General features: G+C 35.0%; 2 protein-coding genes across 5 annotated transcripts in view; one reads left to right on the top strand and one right to left on the bottom strand.

Moving 5' to 3' along the window:
• Window positions 1–1,553: 1,553 nt before the first annotated feature.
• LOC117164791 (neprilysin) lies at window positions 1,554–9,595 on the top strand. The gene is made up of 18 exons (XM_033348130.2): window positions 1,554–1,652; window positions 2,151–2,305; window positions 2,968–3,129; window positions 3,268–3,351; window positions 3,847–4,052; window positions 4,385–4,561; window positions 4,681–4,791; window positions 5,506–5,647; window positions 5,798–5,906; window positions 6,369–6,459; window positions 6,549–6,725; window positions 6,818–6,915; window positions 6,996–7,054; window positions 7,161–7,212; window positions 7,361–7,425; window positions 7,511–7,656; window positions 7,893–8,054; window positions 9,092–9,595. Exons 1-18 carry the CDS (start codon window positions 1,633–1,635, stop codon window positions 9,266–9,268), a joined length of 2,193 nt encoding a protein of 730 aa, XP_033204021.1. The 5' UTR covers window positions 1,554–1,632; the 3' UTR covers window positions 9,269–9,595.
• Window positions 9,596–9,770: 175 nt separating this feature from the next.
• Window positions 9,771–14,722, bottom strand: part of ec (ubiquitin specific peptidase echinus) — a 124,578-nt gene continuing 119,626 nt past the window's right edge. For all 4 annotated transcript variants that reach the window (XM_033347931.2, XM_033347933.2, XM_033347935.2 and 1 more), the window contains one exon: window positions 9,771–14,507. In XM_033347931.2, the coding sequence (XP_033203822.1) occupies window positions 10,738–14,507 (3,770 nt within the window). In that variant the 3' untranslated portion in view covers window positions 9,771–10,737. The remainder of the gene's footprint in view (window positions 14,508–14,722) is intronic.

The raw sequence follows: 14,722 nt of genomic DNA, 5'->3' as shown, positions 1-14,722 counted from the left end.
TTAATTGTTTAATATTTTTCGTAATTTACTTTGCATCTTTTATATAGTATTTAACTTTCGTTTGACTACTTTTTATATGCAATTATTATATATCTCAACACCAATTTAGATTAATAATAGTCAGATAATAAAGTAATAAAAATTATGAGAAGATTGATGATTGACACTATTCTTCAATGATATTTTCTTATAATTTCTCATACTTTGATATGGAAAAAGATATAACAATATGAGCATATGATTTTACATGCGTAGTGCATCCTACATATTTAACTACCGCCAACAATGCCAGCATTGTTGATGAGAAATTATTGTAAATAAAATATATGATCCTATAGCTCAATTCCACTTCGTGCCTTTGGCACTTACGTGTCTTTAAAAGTTAAAAATATTTCAATTACGTATTATAAAAAGATATTGATCACGTGTATATAAGTAGATATTTTAATCAATATTTCATACTAATAATCGTTTTTAAAATTGCCCATTTTCCAAATTATATGCTTGAAAATAATGTAGCACATACATTGGTGTATCAAATATGATAATAATATGTAAATAATATGGCAATTAATTGAAATTTGAGCAGAGAAAAATCTAGTGCACATATCATTTCTTCTGTATTATATGCAAATCGCGAATAAGAAACAAGTCATTGATATAATGTCAGGGACAGTCTGTTTCAACAACGTAAACATGTAAGTTTTTCTATTCTATGTAAAATAGAAAGAAAAGGCCAGCTTCCGCAGTATATCCTTATTCTACTAAAACTTGAAAGTAGAATAGGTTGGCAAAAAGTTTTTAGCCGATCCAGCATACATTCCCTCATCTTAAATGTAACCTTTTATTTTGAATTGTTACTGAATAACGTATGACCAGTAACAAATCATAAAAAAGTACAATCAATTTTTGTAACTGCAATTATAAACAAATACTTTAACGCTTACTCGTGTCATGAAATATATACATATCTTCTAATTACGTTATAATTCTAGAATATTAAGCTTACTTTTAATAAAATATATTTAGTTCAGGATTTCTAATTTTCCATTTAATATCTTTACATACCGTTAATTATGCGAATTTTACAATAATGTGGAAATCCAATAAATGCAAACAATTTTTAACTCAATTATGCCTTTGCACTATATGAGCTAGTTACTCTATTTTTGAAACGAAATGGAAAGAATCCCTGTTTTAAAAAAGGTGACTCTAGAGTTATAAGGATTCATCTTAGAAAAAAATCCTAAATTGTGACAAATGATAAAGGAGCCCTCTGTCATAATTAATAGGTACTTAAACATATATGAAACAGAACGATTCATCGCACGAGACGATAATAATCCAATAAATTAAAATTTTATGTACAACTATTTGATTCGGTTGAATCATTCCTATTTATTATCCGAATATCAATCCGTGACAATCATGAAATAAGTTATTTCTCACATATCTAACGATAGCTTATTTCCTGAAACGTAATTCATAAATTAGCATAGTGATTGGTGTCTGCGAATTCAAAAGGAGTGCACGAGGTGCTTCCGCGGGAGAAAGGCAGCTGCTTTAGCGAGTTTTGGACAGCTTGTTACCACGACGGATACATCAGTCTAGTATTCCACTCTCTTGAAAACCATGCAGCTCCTGTGGCTAATGTAAGTAAGCAAGCGCGCAATAAACGAACAATTCATTTATCATCCTAACGAAATTACAAATCAAATCGCGTTTTAAACAACAATTACAAAAAAAAAATTATGTGGCTATGTACGAGCTAAATAAATCATCTTCGTTTATTTGTCGGTCAAACGATAGAAATATAGTTCGGAAATGTCTGCATTTAAAAAGCAAATATCAGTCGTAGGTACCATCACTATGTTTCATCGAAATGAAACATCAGTCGGAACTACCTAATTTGAAGCTATAATATTATAATTATGATAATTGTAATTGTTGATACTATAATTTATATATTTTACTACAATGAACTGTAATATTATAGGAGTGCATCGCAAAGTAATATCAGCGGATCATGCAACAGACAGTAATCATCAATCGCATCAAAACATATTTTTCTAGACTCTGTCACGGCATCCTTTTTCAATCATTTAATACTGAATTGTTTATAAATTGTTTATCTTGTTAATCTGTTGCAGATGTCACTTGGCAGTCGTTACTGCGATACCACTGCTTCCTTCGTCGTCGTTCATTCGGACCCGAAGAACGGCGAATACGATGAATGACACGAAAGCAGATCCGGATGAAAGTCAAAAGCCACAAATTTGTGAGACCGCGCACTGCCACGAGATCGGTACGTTCGTGCTTTCGAGACATAACATTTATATAAATAGTAATTTTCTTGTAAATGAGTTACATTATGTAAGTGAACAAGCTGTGTTCTCTACTGTCGATACGTTATCGAACGATAACGCAAGGAAAAGAGAAAACGAGAAATCTTTAAATCTGCAGATACTCTCGAGGAACGCGCAAGGCGTTATAAGAGTGAAAAATCATCTTATATCACGTTTTCCAAAGGTTTCTTGTAATTCTCTGTTATTTACGACATCTGTATGTTGGCGTATAGCTGAAGGAAGTTAATGTGTTTTGACGGTCATTTCTTTCTTGACTGTTTCTTTAATTTGACCGAGTAATTCCTTTGGTTGATTCGTTCGATTTCTTCTTTTAAATTATTGCATTTCCATAAAACTAATATTTAAAATACATTTTTTCTTTGTTTTCAATTTAATGAAAGTTCTCCTAATTAAAATCGTCTTATTGGTTTCATAAAATTCTGTGATAAATTTACAGTTGCAACGTTTGGGAATCAAATGTCATTAAGTAATTAATAAAAACTCGAACACGAATAAAAATGGAGAATAGTGAAATTTTATTTATATTTTGCTTATTGATTGCTACTTAAGATAACGATATTCCGGTTCGTGTTTCTATTTTTCCTACGTTTTTATTACACAGCGAAGCGAATTCAGCAAAACATAGATACTACCGTGAATCCTTGCGAAAACTTCTACCAGTACGCTTGCGGTTCATGGGGCAAGAACAATCCTGTACCAGAGGGCAGGGACACGTGGTCTGACAATAACATTGTCTTCGACAAATCCAAAAAACGAATCAAAGGCAAGAAAATATTTTCTCGACTTATTTTAATGTTAGAAAAAGCAGATGGAGAAAATATGATTGCTTCGCTATTGTTTCAATCTACTGCTTTGTTTCATAATGCGCATATTCATATATTTTTAAATTTTCTCTTTGAAGAACTCCTTGAGGAACACATCAGTTCTACCGATATCCCGCCTGTTAGAATGGTTAAAGAATTTTATCGTTCCTGCATGAACGTAGGTAGGAAAATTGCAGTGCTGTTCGTTTGAAAATTTTCCTTAGCATGTGCATAATTATTCGAAAGAATTCATAACGTATTTATACAAATAGTATCCTTGTTGATTTCAAAATTTGCTTCGTCATAAATAAATTCGACGAAATAGTTAAAATATTCGGAAAATTCGAATATCTTCAAGGTATAAAAATTGCAAAGAAACAAAGATGCGTAAAAAAATTCTAATTAACAATCAATAAATAAACTTCGAATAAATAATCGTTTTTCTAATGCTTGGATTTTTTACGATAGCAGAATTCTGAAGGATTTTTGAGCATTCCCTCCGGGAAATATAATTGCTTTAACACAAGGAATAACTAATTCATTGAACTACAAATTCGAATAATTATGAACATTATGGTATCGTATTGTATATAATAGCAAAGTAAAAGTAAATAAGTGAAAATAGTAGCTTCCGCCTTCAAAATATAAGGAAAGTTTTTCTGAAAATATCCTGGTAGATGCAATTGAGAAAAGAGGCTTTGAGCCAATTCAAGGAATCCTGAATCGTACTGGAGGATGGCCAATGGCGATGCCAATAAACGAATGGGATGAAATGCCATGGCAAAAAATTGATAAGGAATATATATCATCAATGGAATGCGAAGCTTTCTATTCTGTTGGATATGGCATTGATCCGAATAATAGAAAACGCTACATATTGAGGGCAAGATATGAATATAATTACTTGTATTTTATAGCACATTCTTTAGATCATTTTCGAAGCAATAGAATTTTTCCAGTTGTAGAAAGTCTCTTAAGCTTGAAGAAAATACGAAAGACTCGTTGATATGTGATATTTTGCGTTTCAATCGTATATTAAAGTTTTCTTTTAAATATTAAATATCTTTTTCTTTTTTAGATAAGATTTAATTAATGTCTGAAGAAATCTGCATAATTAAAGAACTATTATAAACGAAAATTATTTATAAAACTTTCCAAATCAAAATTCATAAGAATACTTGGAATTACTATTTACCAAGAAACTTTGTATTGCAGATAGATCCAGTTATCGATAATCCTCCCTCCAAAAGAAGGGATCCTATCGAAGCATACATGGCTGATATAACATACATAGCTAACACTTCTGCAAGACAAAGTGGTTACACTCTAGATGAAAATCAATTAACTTCCGATGTAACAGAAATGGTTCACTTTGAACTTCTACTTACAGAAGTAATTATCTTTTTCACTTGGAGGAGCTATATAAATAATTTTATAGTTTGAAATAAGTACAAGAAGAATAAGGTATAATAATAATAATAACAAAGAATATACCTATTCTGTTTTTATAGATTACAGTTAAACAGCTAGACAGCGAGTATTTCAAGAATGACAAAAGAATGACGATCGAAGAATTGCAAAAGTATTATAATAATTTTAATATTACTGCATCTTCGACGAAGGTAAAATTGTTATTTTTTTTTTTGTGATATCATTTAAGTTAAATTTATAACGAAAAGTAATTGAAATTAAACAGGTTTTCGAATTACAAAATGAGAATTTCCGAAAACATTTCAACAATAATACGAAATTCTTTTTAAGTCTTTTGTATTAAGTAATTTTTATATAAGTTATTATCCTATGTAAGTAAAAACAATAGGTTTCTAAAGCCGTCACCTCCTAATCCTTTCTGCTCTATTTAGTGTTAAAGTCAAGTGTCATTTTCTAAATCATCAATGTTGCACTGACATACTTCTTTACATAACGTAACTATTATTTTGTTTTAACCCTTAACGCTCCAAGTGTACCTCTCAAACACCACCGATGTGCGGCGCTTTACTCCAAGTGTACCTTCCAAGCATCACCGATGCGCGGCGCTCTATTCCAAGTGTGCCTCTCAAGCACCACCGATGTGCGGCGCTTTACTCTTTAAAATCTGATACTTAAAAACTTGCAAGTCGAAGTATGATGAGAATAAGTTAGAGTTACCGGTTGATATTCACAATTAAAAGTCGGAGCGTTAAGGGTTAATTTCAACTATACTACTCGTTTCCCGCATATCAATAACCATTCTTCAGTTGTAATTGTATTCAGCTACAAACATTGATAATTGATAATCGCAATTCAAATCCGCAATAAATGATATCGGATAACAATCTGGTATAAAATATTTGCAGATAGACTTTTTGGAAATAATACAACATATATGCAATGAAGCGAACATTCACGTAAACTCATCTGAACCCATTTTGGTGTACAATCCCAAATTCCTGCACCAACTGGCCACCTTACTTGGAAACACATCTCAACGTACGATAGGTAACTACAGAAACTTTATACGAATACGTGGTAATTTAAAATGTTCGTTTTTATAATCACACTGTAATTACTTGATAACTTAAGATTTCCTTTGGACACGTGATCTCTCGAAATGTCACTTTTTACGTTTATCATTTCCTTTGTTTATAGTAAACTACGTTCAATGGAATATGGTGAAAAAATTCATGTTATATACCACGCAAGAGATGAGGAACATAAGGCTTGCCACGTCAGACAACTTTACCGACACTACCCCTCGGTATATTCTTTAGTCGTTTTACTTTTCTATGATGTTATATCATGTGGATAAACGAATATTGAAGCGTTTTCGAACTTTTTAGAATTCTGATAATTTGAATTTAACGATGGTATAATTATCCGAATTGATAATAATTGGATTTTTCACTTATCTTGTATCGTTTCCAAATTATTTATTTTGTATCATTTCGTAAATAAATTATTATTTGAGAAATATTATTTGAACAGGAACTTCAATGAAAATAAAATAATTATATATTAAAGATAAAAACTTCATTTAATGATATTAATCATCTTTTTCAGTTCCTAATTTTGTTTTTTAATCTTCCTTACAAAGTAGCAGCCCCAAACTTTTTATTAATCGATATTCTAATAATTCTGCTGTGCAAATATATGAAATGTTTATGTAAAAACTTGAATAGATTCTAGCGATTGAAAGATATTGTATTTCGTCAATTTTCAGATGGAAAACTTGTTTGAACGATTTGGAAATGAAGACCGCAATTTCCTACATGTTCGTTAAAAGATATATGCCAGACGACGTTATTCATGATGTAAAATCTGATTTACATCTCTGAGTAACACAAAAATAACAAATACCACAGACCTAGAAATTATTGTTATTTTACTATATTTTTCGAAGGTAACGAAAGTGGTTAAAAACATGAAGGAAGAATTAAGAAACCACCTAGAACAAACACATTGGCTCCCAAGTTCTATAAAATTGGACATGTTGCAAAAGACAGATGATTATGGGATAGAAATTGGATATCCAGAGTGGTACAAGAACGATGATGCAGTTACTCGATATTACGATGGGGTATCTCTTTGAAAATATTTAAAGTTGTAGGAAAACGCAAACTATTTGCGCACACATAACACACATGTAATTATTCTATAAATTGTTCTCAGCTTTCCATTGGTTCGGATTACTTTCAAAATATCTTAAACGTATTAAAAAAGAAATCACAAAATGTGGGAATACTAAGGCAGGTTGTTAAGAAAAGCCAGTAAGTTTTTTCCATAGAGTTTTAATTATTTGGAAAATGCTTATAATTTTGTATTTACTCTTGATTGTATCATTTTTCAGTTGGGTGGATTATCCTACGTCATATAATGCATATTATAATCCAGAAACCAATACAATTTGTGAGTGTTATAAAAATAAAATATCTATTTTTCATATCCTTTTACTAACGAACTAAGCTTTACCGAAGAGAAATTAGAATTTTCTTGTTGAATATTCATTTTTTAGTTCTATTAGCGACTCAACTGCAAGATCCTTATTTCGCTCCACATTTACCAGAGTAAGCTCCACATTATTTGTAATTTAAATTTATCGCGGTAATGTATTTAAATTTAATTACATTTAAATCATATTAATTATATATCGATTTATATAACTAAGTTAAATTCTGTTTAAATTAATTTATTAATAAATGTATGAATTATCAGCGCTGTCAATTATGGTCGCGGATTTATATTTGGACATGAATTAGGCCATAGTTTCGATAGAACAGGTAGAAATTAAAGTTATCTAAAATTATCTAAATTAATTGCATTATTATATTCACAACTATATCTACTACATATTATTTTAATTAGGAATAGAGTTTGATAAAGACGGCAAGAAAATTCCATGGAAATCTCATAACGCGTCAAAAGAATACGACAAAAGAGCGAAGTGCTTTGTCGATCAATATTCTAACTATATCCTGCATATCTCAAATGATACTAAGGAGGACATTAAGGTAAATTCTTTCGTCAACACATAGTTTTGAAAGCTTTTGATCAACTAAAATAATCTGAATTGTTTGGTGGAAAATTACTTACCTCGTACACTGCGTAACTACGCAAATTACGCAATTACTTTGAAGATTTTTATTGTTCCTACGACAGTCTGTAAAATACATGCAATATTCTGATTGCTTTTTATTCTCGTTTGAGTAAAAGAAACTATATACTAATAAAGTATAATTGGATTTAGTTAAATGGAACTAACACCAACAATGAAGACATAGCGGATTCAATTGGTGTGCGAATTGCGTACTCGGCGTATAAGAAAGTAGAGAAGGAGAAAATTCAGAGCAAATTACCAGGTTTTGAAAATATTTCCAACGACAAACTTTTCTTCTTATCTTTGGCAAATGTGAGTTACTGTATATATTATACATAATACGTCCATTAAATTCGTCGAATATTGATACCTGTAGGATTTTTAATTATTAAAAATATACATATTGGAAATTGTTGGCGAAAGAAACAGGCTTTGGTCTGTTGGAATAAAAAATTACCTAATTTCCAATATGGAAAATTTACTACAGTAATTGAGTCAGATTCGGACTTCCGGTTTGGATTCCGGTGAAAAAGTGAAAATTGGAGGGGAAAAAAGGAAAAGGAAGATAAAGGGGAAAGAAGAAAGGAAAGAAAAGGGTGAAAGCACGAAGAGAGGGTATAAAAAGCATAAAAAAGTGACAAAGAAGACAGGAGAAAGTGTGGAACAGAAAGTTAGGAAAGAAGAGGTTAGGTGGACGAAAGTATAAAAGGTAATTGGATAGGAAGAAGACAGATGGCGACAAGAAGCAGGCCGAGGATAACTGACAAGACGGGAGAGGAGGAGGAACGCAGAAACACGTTGGAAAGGTACAGCGTGACAGAGAAGGATGCAGTAGAGATAGAGAGAGGCAAAGAAGCATGGGCCGAGAGGACGGAGAAAATAAAGAGACGGTTGGAGGTGATAGTAAAGCTAGTAGAGGAGTTGAGGGGGGATAGGGAAGAGGAGAGAGAAAGATGGGAAAAGGAACAAGAAGAGGACAGGGAAAGGTGGAATAAGGAGAGGGAGGAAGAGAGGAAAAGATGGGAAAAGAAGAGAGATGAAGAGAGAGAGAGATAGAGGAAGGAGAGAGAGACAAAAAGAGAAAGATAGGATAGTGAGTGGGAAGATGGAAAAGAGAGATGAGAGTTAGAGAATAGAATCAGGAATCAGATTCGTTGAAGTATCGAGTATGAAAATTTTTACTGTTTCATAAGAATATTTTAAGTGTCAACAGTCGGTTAAAAACAAAGTTTTAGCCAAATATCATAAAACAATGTTTTGTCGTCTCTCTATTGTTGAATTTTAATTTTGTCTCTCAAGAAATACCACATAAATGTTTGGCGACTAATTAACACAATTTCACTTTACAGTACTGGTGTTCCACGACGAAGTCAGGATATGACGAACATATAGAATTCGACGAACACAGTCCTGCCAAATATCGCGTCGTAGGAGCCCTGTCGAATATGGCCGCGTTCTCCGAAGTCTTCAATTGCCCACAAAACAGTTCCATGAATCGACAACACAAGTGCAACTTGTGGGACTAATTGTGAAGCACTTGTAGAATTTGTACAAAGTATAGATTCAAATGACATGTTATTTTTTAACGTTGGTTTGCAATACAAAGTAAAGGTATCCTTTTCATTATTTTACTATTTATAAGCAATAAAGTGAATGTTGTTTTAACGCAAAAAGATTTTAAAAATCTTCTCCTATCAGTGGAATTTTCTAGAGACTTTGAAGACTAACAAAAATTTTGTAGATATTTTTAAAAATCTAGAATATCCAGAAAGTCTTCACTAGATCTAAATGGTTATCGTTGCTGATAATAGTAGTGAAAAATGATTGCTGAGAGTTGACATAAAAATATATCAAATGCAAAAAATTGCTCATCTTCGTTTATTTTTTCAACTTTGCAGATTTTTCCTTTTAAAATTTTTCCCATTTTCATAAATAAATATTTAAAATATCCTTTCCTGTTCCATCGTCACATTTTTCTAGTAATACTGGCTATTCAGGTGTCAAATGAATCCGATTGTGAAACACGTGTTGAAATATTTCGACAGCGCTTTATTCAATGTCATTCGGGAGGAAATCAAGTATTTTTAAAACAAAATACTTATACAAAACGTATAAAATCGAGGGAAGGGGGTGTGTGGATTTGTACATCGATCTAGTACACATAGACAACCGTTACAATACAACGTAACCGTTAAGTACACAATAATTATATATAACATCAACACCTATCAACATAAAATATAAACTTCACGCTTTCATCAGAGATCATGTTCCCTCCACGCTTCCTCTATTTCTCACGATTTTGTGCGACTATCCGTATCGTTTCGTCGTGATACGGTTCCTAAATGTTTAACGATAAGACTCTATGTAGCATGGCTAGTATCACAATTCTGACAAACTGTCTCCCGAACGAAAATACAATCGCAGCATTTTCATACATGCGTATGCGTGAAAAACAGAAACGCTTCCTCGTAAAGCTAACCCTAAGAGAGTTACATCGACATTTTTTACAAGAAACTTAAAGACTACATAGAAATAATCTATGTACAACAGAATCACGAGGAATACAAATGATATAAGATTTGAGAAACATATCTGTTACGTTAGCCTAACGTACAAACCACGAAATGATGTTACATAAGAACACGACTGATACATATATGAGACCATGTCTCCTTCTACATATATGATTCACTATAAATTACAAACGTCGCTAAGTACACGGTCAGTGGTACATGAATACATCTAGTTAGTAGCTGCACGATGAAGGTCTTCCATTACATCAAATCTACGACTAACTTAACTTTGTACAAAAATGGAAGGGCGCGTTTCACCCCTATTATATCATTAACATACCAAAAAAGAAGTTTAGCTTAGACAGTACTATCCTACGCGTTAATTGTAGTTCGTCTATACATCTCCTAGAAAGAACATGCTACCAAATCGACTCGTCGATTCATTAATATGTTGTCTATCAACATGTATGATAGAGACCTCAATTTTTTGGCCGGAAACGAGACATGTAAAAGTCGCAGTCTGAACAGTAAATAGCAGGTTCAGACACCTGTTTCTTCCGGCAGAGATGACACGGTGCGGTTCTTGCAGTGCCACCAACCGTAGGCTTTTGTAACGGAGACGTAGATTGTGTCACTGTTGGGTTACCCTTTGACGTAGGTACAAAATGCATTTGTTTGCTCTGTTTAGACACAGGGGGATGCTGGTACGTAGGATACTTCATATTCGACTGAATCTGGCCATTTTGCAATGCATTAGGATACGTTTGATTTGGTGCTAAAATATTTTGTTGATCGGCCTTCTGCGGTGCTCTCTGATAATTATCGTGTCTTTGTTGATAATTCTGCATGCTCTGTTGTTGTTGATAGGAAGTTGGAGGATTGGGTGGTGGTTGATACTGTGGAAGAGGTTGGTTTATTCTATTCTGCTGAGGAACAGATTGGTAGGGATAGCCTTGATAGGAACTGTGGCTGTATTGGTTCTGATAAGGGCTTGGAGATTGAGTTGGTGGATATACAAATTGCTGCTGCGAATGCTGAACAGTTATGGGACTTGCATTGTGATTCGTAATCCTCTGGTTTATGTTAGGTTGCTGTTGCTGAGACATCTGCTTGTTCATCTGATTATGTTGTTGTTCTAACTGGTAATAAGTCTGATAGCTGCTCTTTTGGGACATTCCTTTCTGTTGCTGCACGTTGTTCTGTACATACTGAATTTGAGTGGGGTAAGGACTGGCTGGTTTCTGGGTTTGAGACAGAGTAATGCCTTGGTTTCTTGGATGAGACGTCTGTGCTTGGGGATACGTTGACTGAGACTGCAAATATGGCATGTATCCATTCTGAGAGTATCTTATCTGTTGCTGGAGTTGCGGAGAATACGATGTAGGTGGTTTGGATACATTGGGAAGTCCTGAGTAGGTATCCCTGACAACATCCTGCCCTTCATTACCATAAGAGCTACATAATTTCTTGTCTGACAATGATCCCACCGACTCGTTTGAATTTTGCCTTCCAAAAGTAGGTTTAATCGTGTCTGGTATAGGTATAGGGTTCACGCTTCTCAACTGATCTTGATACGGAGTTGCAGGAACACTGTCCGCTTCGCTTTTCAATGGCAGCGTCTGCTGTTGGAATTTGGTGGCAGTGCAATTCTCTCTATTCATCTCCGCTTCCTGAAGACTTCTAATCTCTCGAAGGACTTGAGCAGTTTCTGGCTTGTTCATCGCTGATCGAAGAACCCTTTCCAGAATCGGATTAGGTATATAAGAATCTTTCTCGTCGTCCTCTGCAGTTGCAACGAGAACGACTTGGTCACAGAACGATACGCTCTTCTTTTTTCCTATTCGTCGTTTCACTTTCCTCGGCGCGATATCGTCCTCACTTGGTAGAATCGTCGTATTCTGTATGGTATTCTGCATAGCAACTTCGCTGATATCATCCTCTGGATAATCAATAGGCAAGCCGTTTTCGTGTGGCAGCGTAAGAGACATCGACATGATTGCTTGATTTAATCCGCTCTGCTGTATTTGCATGGGATTATTCGGGGCTGTAGTGGAAATAAAACTGTTCTGACTGGAACTAGATTCGAAGCTCGAATTCATGATCGACTGACTCGAGGAATTGTCAGTTTTAGTAAAGTTCGCCAGATTTTCTGTAGATAGCTTCATTGGCCTCGATTCTTCCACTTGTACATCCTGAGGAGCATCTAATAGTGGAGAAGGAGAAACACAGTTCACATTTTGCTTCATTAGAATTTTCTGGTCTGGTTCTGTTTTAGGCACTGGTTGCAACTTAATTTGTTCGAATCTAGCAGCCATGTCTTTAACAGAAGAAACGACCCTTGGACAATCGGGCACATCCCGACTGGACTGATCGTAACTTTGGCCAAGACTATTCATCATCAAATCGCTCGTTCTCCTGGCGATCGTTGGTCCTGAAATTGTTGGAGCAGACGATCTAACTTTTGGAATATCTTGTTCAAGAGGACCCTGCTTCTTCATCCTCCTCTCTGCCTGTTTTGCCTGCAATTCACGTAACCAAGTCTCTCCAGACGATTTCTCTTCTTCCTCCTGTTCTTCGGATCTCTTTTCCTCTCTTGAAGCTTCACAGGCTAAAATTTGATCCCTTTTCATCTGCAACTGGGACAATAAGCTACTAATATGCTGATTATCCAGCTGCTGTTGACGCTGCTGCATATGTACGATCTGTTGCTGGTGCTGGTGTTGTTGATACTGCTGATATTGTTGTTGCTGATACTGATGTTGATACTGTTCCTGATACTGTTGTTGATCATGAACATGGTTAGAGCTTTCAGCAATAGGAGGTGGCGGTGGTGGAAAGTCCTCGCTAGCTTGTCTCGAATGAGATACAGAATGAATAGAAGGATATGGCGGAGGAGGAAAGTCTTCGCTGGGTTGTCTCGAATGAGAAACATTTCCACTTTCAGGATATGGAGGCAGAGAATCCACTTGATTTTGCTGTTTTACAGGACTCTGTTCATTGTGCACATCCGCTCTGGTAACCACAAACGTGGGTTCATACAAGATTCCATTAGCATACTGTACCACGTCATCCTGAATTCTAGGTTTGCTGTTATAATTCGACGGACAGGACGTTGGTACATTCGCGCTATTTTGTTCTATACTATAAGAGGGTAAGAATGGAAGAGAATGAGACTCGGACGAGTAATCGGTGTAATTAGACGTTCTATTAGCTCCACCAGCTGAATTTGTCGCGTTTACATGATTCCAATATGTTCCATTCTGATCTTGAGGTGGATTAGAAGTACATTGACTTTCTGATGTTGGATAGACCGATTTTTCAGATTGCTGCTCGTTGTGCACTTCGCCCGAACACTTAGACTTGCTAAGTTGAGAAGTGGTCCTGAGCGGAGGAGGCGGAGGAACCTTCGCTACGTGTAACACTTTGCCGGCGCTGCCGTGGAAGCTCTTCCTCATTAGACGACTTCTCTCCAAATTTGGATTACTAGTACTGCCTGGGCTACCATTACTATTTCCAGTAAACTCTAGGTGTCCTTCTGATAAATAGCCGCTTAGAGATTGGCACACCTCGTTGCCCTTTAAACCAACGCTTGAATCGTCCACTGACTGCTTCGGTAAAGTGTTGGAGGTACCCTCCACGCTGGCATTTGCTTGTCCATCCTGGCCTTCTCGTAAATCTGGCATGCTCCTATTCTTCCTCTTGATCAACCCACCCATCAATAATTTTCTTCTAATTTTGTGTTGCTTTTTGCCTTGTTTCTGTTCACCATTGGCGTTATTCGGTTGAGAATTTCGTACATTATTGGCAATCGTGTCATTTTCTTTAGATTTTTCCACTTTAGCTCCTTTTGGCGAGGGAGAAGAACGGGAGGGAGCAATGGAGAAGTCTTTAGAGACGTTCTTGTTTCTTTCTTCACTTCGAGCTCGCTTCTTGTCTTTCTTATCATCGTCACAACGTTTGGTACGACTGAATAATCCTGTCCTTTGCATTGGTCGATCGTACAACATGTACTCCTCATCCTCGATCACATTCACGGCTGTTGCCTTGCTGCGTAAGGTCTTCTTTTTTGGTAACGTGGCGTAGATCTCGATGCTCTTTGTGGCAGGTTTGTCGGTAGTTATAGAGGGAGGATTTACTAGGAGTTCTCGGCTGTTTTGTCGAGAATGATTTCCTTTGTCCCTGGAACTCTGTCGAGAGTGTTGGCCAGATTTGCTGTTCTCTCGTGAATGTCTACCTTCCGGTGCTCCTTCTGAAACATATATATTTATCCATGTTATAAATTGATTTATAAATTCTCTAGATGATTTTGTATAAAATATAATATCCTATCATTTTTTTAATCCTAGCCTAGGATCAATGGTCTTTCTTACACTGCCGAGAAACTTTTCTTTGAATTTTTCTCTTAAAAGTTAATGACGATAAATCAGTTTTCATTCAGTCTGCCGTTTAGTTCTTATAAATATT

The sequence above is a fragment of the Bombus vancouverensis genome, chromosome 8 (assembly GCF_051014615.1).
Source record: "Bombus vancouverensis nearcticus chromosome 8, iyBomVanc1_principal, whole genome shotgun sequence".
NCBI lineage: Eukaryota > Metazoa > Arthropoda > Insecta > Hymenoptera > Apidae > Bombus > Bombus vancouverensis.
Note: the sequence above shows the minus strand (reverse complement) of the source record. Positions and strands in the feature narration are given on the sequence as shown.

Coding starts and splice junctions, on each gene's coding strand:
- LOC117164791 (XM_033348130.2), top strand. CDS start 1,633: ATGCAGCTCCTGTGGCTAAT. Junction 3,352..3,846: donor TCGTTCCTGCATGAACGTAG/GTAGGAAAATTG, acceptor ATATCCTGGTAG/ATGCAATTGAGAAAAGAGGC. Junction 6,460..6,548: donor CAGACGACGTTATTCATGAT/GTAAAATCTGAT, acceptor TATTTTTCGAAG/GTAACGAAAGTGGTTAAAAA.